This window comes from Sceloporus undulatus, chromosome 1 (genome assembly GCF_019175285.1).
Source record: "Sceloporus undulatus isolate JIND9_A2432 ecotype Alabama chromosome 1, SceUnd_v1.1, whole genome shotgun sequence".
NCBI classification, from domain to species: Eukaryota; Metazoa; Chordata; class Lepidosauria; order Squamata; family Phrynosomatidae; genus Sceloporus; species Sceloporus undulatus.
Genome location: NC_056522.1, coordinates 340,722,171 through 340,729,329, shown reverse-complemented (window position 1 = coordinate 340,729,329; position 7,159 = coordinate 340,722,171). Strand labels below are relative to the sequence as shown.

At 41.0% G+C, this 7,159-nt stretch overlaps 1 protein-coding gene and 1 long non-coding RNA gene across 5 annotated transcripts in view; one reads left to right on the top strand and one right to left on the bottom strand.

Moving 5' to 3' along the window:
- The first annotated feature begins 1,697 nt into the window (after nucleotides 1-1,697).
- LOC121919372 overlaps nucleotides 1,698-7,159 on the top strand; it is a 7,960-nt gene continuing 2,498 nt past the window's right edge. The window contains exons 1-2 of one of the 2 annotated variants that reach the window (XR_006101459.1): nucleotides 1,698-2,093; nucleotides 2,988-5,550. This is a non-coding gene — a long non-coding RNA (uncharacterized LOC121919372). Of the gene's footprint in view, nucleotides 2,094-2,987; nucleotides 5,551-7,159 lie in introns of those variants that run through there. The other variant, XR_006101460.1, reaches the window with a different exon arrangement.
- ESRRB (estrogen related receptor beta) overlaps nucleotides 5,140-7,159 on the bottom strand; it is a 240,160-nt gene continuing 238,140 nt past the window's right edge. For 2 of the 3 annotated variants that reach the window (XM_042445916.1, XM_042445918.1), the window contains one exon: nucleotides 5,140-5,384. In XM_042445916.1, coding sequence (XP_042301850.1) covers nucleotides 5,140-5,384 — 245 coding nt within the window. The remainder of the gene's footprint in view (nucleotides 5,385-7,159) is intronic. The other variant, XM_042445917.1, reaches the window with a different exon arrangement.

The following is a 7,159-nucleotide window of genomic DNA, read 5'->3' as shown; positions in this document are numbered from 1 at the left end:
GCCTATGTTGTAGTGATTATGAAGAGAAAAATAATACCTCCTATTTGGCATGAACAATACTGTTTTGGTTGTGGTTTTGCAGTTTCTTCACATTTTCACTTCCAAGTAATGCCCATGTTTCTGCAGATACAAGTGGAGCGGTTATCTCACCATTGATCTGAATTGATTCCCATCAACTTGGTTTTCAGATTTTTTGCACAAAAGGCCAGAGACCTCTGTTCCCAGAGAGGAATGTAAATATGAGCAGCATCAGTTGCTTCCAAGGCTCATGGGGAGGGTTGTATTTCACAGTGTGAGACATTTAACTCTGTATTTTATGCAAAGCTTTGGGAGGGGAGGAAAGAATGCAGTGCAGGTTACAGGAGGAGGTAGGTGCAAAAGAGAGATAATACAACTGACTGAAAGGGGCTGTTTTGTCTAGCTTTATGCTTAGGCACTTACCTGCATGCCTTGTTCTAAATGAATCCTTGAGTGTATTTCAACTTTGTCTACTCTATGGAAGCTACTCTTCTACAAGGACTCACAGATGTCAGAATAATGCTTAGGAGGGTGTTCTTTACAAAGTCTCTGATCCTTGTTAAATCCAAGATTGTGTCAAATGCTGCAAAGCAGAAAAAAGTGTCTTTGAACACACATAACTACATCTTCTAGTTCTAAAATTTGTGGAACTAAGGATGTTCACATCTTGATCAAAATCTATTGTTTTCTGCCTGTAAGAACTTGAAGGCATTGCCATGTTGCTGTTGTGACAGACTGATAGAACAATTCCTTAGGTACGTGTTCTATCAAGCTAAATCAGAACATGCAAATGTAACCCCTGCTTCTAAGTGACAGAGTATACAATATATATATATATATATATATATATATATATATATATAAAGGAAGAGCAATGCAATGGATTTTTCTGATCATCTCCAAATTCACTGAACATTAGGTGGCCTGTACACCTTTCTTTGCTTTAGAATAACACTGTTGTAGGTTTCAGTTATTTTACAAGGACAGAGTGAGTTAACTGAAAAATAGGATTTGTATTGCCTCTCACTTCAGAAAGCACCAGTACCAGTTCCAGGCATTGGTGAAAAAAATGTCATTTGTTTTGGAACAAAGATTTAGCAAACAATTGTTCATAAATTTAATGGAAAGAACTCAAGATCAAGATAATTTGAAAATAAAAGAAAGCAAAAGCTGACCCATTCAACCAACCAGGTGGAGGTCTTTGATTGGTCTTAAAACTCTGGCAATGAATCTTTGTGATTCTAACATAGTTGTGGTAGTGATTAGGATAACCACATATTATTATTTTCTGATAGGCATCTCATTTTTAACAACTACATGGCAGCCAGGTATAACAAGACCCTCTCCATATTGAACTACCCTCTCTGTACATATTGAATTTGGCCAGTTGAAAGCGGTGATAATTTTGTCTCATTCAATTTGTCATAAGAACATACTATATTTGCACATTTCTTCATAAACAGGAAGAAAAATGAGGGAAGAACTTCATGTTATTTTTAACTGAATGCAGGGGGAAACACAATGGACAGGTGATTACTAAACAAGGAGAGAGGTAATGCCTTGCATGTGAAACAGTTAAGGTTAAGTAAATGTTTGGTATTCATGATCGCTATTTAGTCAGGATTTTGAAACTGTTGCCATGATTGTAACTTGCCTCTTAAACTACTTTCTGGGACATCAGCTTCAGGTCCATTCTGCTGGTGATCAGAGCAAGGTGGAATAATGTTTCTGTCAGGTTTAGGGCAGGAGAAACTGAAGTTCATAGTTAAGTATAAGCTGGTATATGATCCTAGGCAACTTTTCCCATCTCTCTTTATACCATCAGACTCATCTGTCTAGATAAGTATTGTCTACTATGGCAGTGGCTCCTTTGGATATCAGGCTGAGAGTGTTTACTTCACCTCCTAGTCAAACATCTTAAACATAGATGTGAGGAAATCAAACCAGGCCCTTGGCATGCAAAACTGATCCTCTGGCACTGAACTATGGTCCTTCTCCTTCAAGTGACTTCTGTTTTGGAGAATAATCATAGGATAAAAAACAGAGTTGTAGGAGGCAAGCTAATCTGATGAAAAGTGAGTACATAAAAGTAATGCAGAAAAATACCTGTATTTCTCTTTTTCTTTGTGGCAAAGTAATGGGATAGGGAACAATTTTGCATGCAAAACTGATGAATAAGGGTAAAGCAGCCCTTCACCTTTGCTCCTCTGCAGGTATACAATGGATTAAGTAGTCCTCCCCCCTTCTTATCACTAGTCATTTAAAAAAACTGTCAAGAAAGTATAATTGTGAGGAATATGTATCCACTATGTAAGCATTCTTGGGTCTTCAAACAATGGCCAGTGGGTACAGTAAGTGGCTATGCAGAACTATAATGTTTATTTCCATTCCTCAAAGCAACAAAAGACCATTTCACAGAGTTGGATAGTTCTGCATTTTCTTCTCCCTCTCCCTCTCCTTCATCCAAAAAGAGCATTTTGATTGGATTGTATAGGAAGGTGCACATGAAATCCCTTCATAACAAAAGAGCCAATCCTTCTGGTCTCCTTATGCCTAAGAAAAAGATGGGAGGTGGGTGTACAGCATCCAGTTGGCAATGGATATTTGTCATCTACACTTATTTGTCTGATTCTGTTTTCACGGGTTGTATGATTACTACATGAAATTCTCTGGTTTGGTCATTTTAGTACAATGCTGCCTTAACTTCAGTGGAATTAACTCATTGTTGAATACCAAAAGAACTGTGAACATACAAAAACACAGCCCACTGCACTGAAATACCACAAATCAGTCCATCATGATCAACTGTATTTGGATTCCATGCAAGTGATTGAAGAAAAGTGACTCATTTCTTTAAAAAATATAATCAGGGCTCAAACTGTCATGGAAGCCCTCCTCTATCTCTAGTCCCTCAATTGTGATGGAAGTGCACTTTCTTTTCTAAGAGATACTTTCTTCTCTCTTCACAGCTTCAAAACAGGCTCTGATTCAAATCCAAGCCTTGTTCCTGCCTTTAATTCCATGAAGTTCTTGGCTTAATTTCACAAGCCCTCAGGAAGACATCAGTCAAAAGAGAAAAGAATAAGAAAAGTGATAGTCCTGACCCTGGTTGACTTTGGTTCCACTCACTATGAATGCAAAGCCTCCAACAGATTACCTGTGAGGTGAGGCAGCCCTCCACAAGGGATGTAAAAATGTTAAAAATTTCAAAGTGTTCAAATGTACATGCATTTTGTTTTCTTATTTTGCATAGTGAACAGCATTTTCTGCAGTTACCTGCATAGAAAACAATATTATGCTGTTTTCTGTACAGGATTTTTTCTCCACAGAGATTATGTTTTCTGCACAGAAACAATGTTTCTTGCACAAACAGGATGATTGGACCTAAATCTGAGGGTTTAAATCACCTTGTGGCTTTAATCTGGAGCAGAAAAGTGGGGAATTGTCCTGGTTTTGTATGGAAAATCCAGATGTTTGCTCACATTGAGCTTCATAGCAATGTCAGTGTGAGGAGTACAGAAATATGTACATTTGCACACTAGGGAGGAGGGCAGTAGAGAAAAATAATGTGGAGCAGCCACAGCAGTGTGGTCATGCATAGTGTAATTTATTGGACCACAGTGTGTTCAAAAGGGAGAACTGTGTGGCTAGTTCTCCCGAAATTGTCTTGTTGCATGTAGACAAGCCTGTGGTTGCTACAGATTGGAGTAATCCAAAGGTAAAATGAATTTTCCTGTCAGTGAAGATGAGCCCTAGGATTGCCCTCATCAAGGTTTCCTGACACTTGAGTAACCCATTTTTCAACTCGTTTTTGAATATTTCCAAATATTCTTTCCATCCCTACTCTCAACATAGTTTTCCTCAGTCTTGTCCTACAGATCTGGGCTAGATTCAAGCAACTGGCCAAGATGAGAGAGGTGAGGCAGAAAGAGGAGGTATCCAGGAAGCAAGGATTAAATCTCTTCCTTGTTAGAATTTGGTTTAGTTCTCTTCATATGGCACAAAATTCTTTTGTGAAAGAGAAAGGGAAATGTCTATTTTTTACTACTATTATGTTTTGAAGAGGCTAATCACTCTGGAAAGATTCCAGTAAGCCAGAAAAAGGAAGGAGAGAGGCAGAGGGGCATTTTTGTGTTTGTTTGTTTTTTTAAAATAGCACCACATACAGGAAGAGGAAGAGATGATTGAATGAACACAACACTCTTTAGATGCATTGAATTACAAATTCCATAATCCCCATCTGATGCATGTGGGGACTATGAGAGTTGTAATCCAATATGTCTGAAGGTGCAATGCTGTGAAAGGATTGGAGTAGAGTCTTGGAACAAAAAGGTGTCAGGTGGTTCCTTTGTGTTCTGAACACAGGAGACTTTTCTCTCTCAGGGACCTGTCTACAGCTGTTACAGGAACCATTGCTAGGAATGTTATGATTGCACAGGGAGAGGGCTAAGAGAGGTGCAAAGACACTGTCCATAGTAACAAAATATCTTACAAAGTCAGGCCTGTCTTCCCCATTAAGAAGCTGTATGGTTGGTATGTACATATGTTGCATGTACCTTAAGCATAAGATCTAGCCATTTTGGAGGTTCCATAGTGCTCTTCTCCAAAGAAGCAACTGTTCCTTGGACCGTACTTTGACAAAAACAAAACAAAAACTGATCTGTGTGCATGTGTGTGTCAAGCTGCAGCCCCAATGATGACATCTCCTCTCACAAAGGCTCCAGACTTTTGTTTCTCAACCATTCCCTGCTTCAAGTCCTCATGTCCCTTCTCTAGAAGGTTGAAAGATACAAATCAGCTGCCCTGGCTAGTGCAAAGAGGATTGTTCCCAAATTTTTCCCTTAGTTCCCTTTGCAAGTGCAAGAGCTTGTCCTACAATTTCCCACAAATAAGGGGAAAAAAAAGATTGATGTTGATTAAAACAGTTTCCCTCTCTGTACACAATAATTTTCAGATGGACATAAAGGGTTGGCAGGTAGCCAGGTGGACATTAAATAATTCTTTCCCCATAATAAATGGTTGGTGATCAAGACCAGCTGCCAGCCAGCTAAGTTTGGTTCGTTCCACAGCCCAGTCTCTGTTCCTTTTGCTTCCTAGCTGCTGTGGGCAGGACAGGGCTTGTCAGACCTTGGCCTCTAGCATTTCTAGGAAGAGTTTGTGCATGGGTACTTTGCCCTGCAGTTTGATGCTGTAGAAATGCTGCACAGCCTTGGCGGCAGTTTGCCGCAGAAGGGGCAGGGTCAGCAGCAGCTTTCCTGCACGCCGTGGCTCCTCATGACGTTGACTCAGCTCGTAGTCCTGAAGGGCTTCATGGAGAAGGTCTTGGAGTTTCTGCACAGCCTCCATGTCCTCTATGTGCATTGAATCTGAAAAGCAAAAAAAAAACCAAGAGGAAAATGAGACAAGAAAAGCCAGCGAAAGGGGCAGAGAAATGCTGAGGCTGTGGTTATAGAGGAATGAGAGGGAAAATTTCAGAGTTATCAACTGAATAGTGGAACAAAGTCATGCTGGAATAAAAGATATATCATTATGGATCTGCCTGTTTCACTTTCTGTAATGTTCAGGATTTTGTTTTATTTTTAGTACAAACCCATTCCATCCTGTTGCAGAGCTTGGAAAAGTTACTGTTTTGGACCATACTCCCAAAAGCAGAGTGTAGTTCACATTATTATTTGTGCCAATTCGGGAAAAGGTCAAGGGACAGTGAAGCTGAGAGATGGAGAAGGACGGGGGAAGGAGAAGCCAAGGGACAGTGAGGCCAAGGGCTGGTGAGGCTGGTGAGGGAAGGACGGGGGAAGGAGAGGCTGAGGGACGGAGAGGCTGAGGGACAGAGAAGGCCAGGGGAAGGAGAGGCTGAGGGATGGTGAGGGCGGGGACAGAGAAGCTGGGGACGGACTGGCCAGGGACAGAGAGGCAAGGGAGAGGTCAGTGATGGGAGAAGGCCAGGGCCATTGCAGCTGCCCCCTGTCACACTGAGCAGTTTCGAATCTGCATGGTTCCCACTCGGGCTGAATTTATTTCAAACTAAATCAATTCAGCCCAAAAGAACTGGAAAAAAACAGCATCTTAATCTGACACGGGTTAAATGGGTCAAAAGCATACCCTCCCTTTCTGAATTGCTTCAGCGATTCAGATTAAGTGGGAACCATGATCTTTTAAACTGGATCATACCGAATCATGATCCGGTTTAAAAACTAGTGGGAATGAGGCCTAGGACTGTGGGAAACAAGGTTTGAAATTCCCACTTAGCCAAAGAAACCAGCTGGATGACCTTGTGCAAGGCACACTCTCTCAACCTTAGAAGGCAATAGCAAACCTCCTCAAAATAAATATTGTGAAGACAACCCTATGGGACAGCTGCTATAAGTTGGTGTTGACATTAAGGTGCATAGGAACAACAAAAATGCAGCATTGCTGCTATCACCTTCCTACTGCCAGCACAGCACAGTGGGAAAAAGGGCTTACACTGATGTAAATGTGACTTCTGCCAGCATAAGTCTCCTACAAGATTCCAGTCATGTGCTTTCTACAGTTGGTCTCAAATGCTTCCTTGTTTAGTACAGATATGAAAATATTGACAACAAGAAGGAAAGAGTTGGCCCTCCATATCCACAGATTGTTTATCCATGGCTTCAATTATCCATAAATTGATAATATTCTAAAAAAATATACACTCCAAAGTCCAAGCTTTGATTTTGCCATTTTATATAACGGACACCATTTTACTATGCAGTCTTCCACACTCAGCTGATTATTTGCTTCTACTGTAGGTTTGTTTGTTTTGTTTTGTTTTAATCAATGTATGTCCCTGTAGAATCCCTAAAAATTATTTCAGAAGTAATCTGGAATTAGGAGCACCAGTCATTTACAACAAATGGATAGAAAGACAGTTATGTACTCTTGGGTGTAGCTCAGAGTCTCCTGGCCCTGGAGCTCCCTGGACTCCCCCTGCTGCCTTGAGACTTCCATTGGGATGCAGGGCAGCTGTTTAAAGAGTGTCCAGCTGTACTGCCTGGCAGGGCCACTGCTATTGTTAGTTGCTTGCTCTGAGATCAGAACAAGGGGCCCAGCATTCATCACATGGCTGGGCCCTTCATTCTGACCTCATAGCAAGCAACTTGCTGTGGCAGCAGCCATGCTG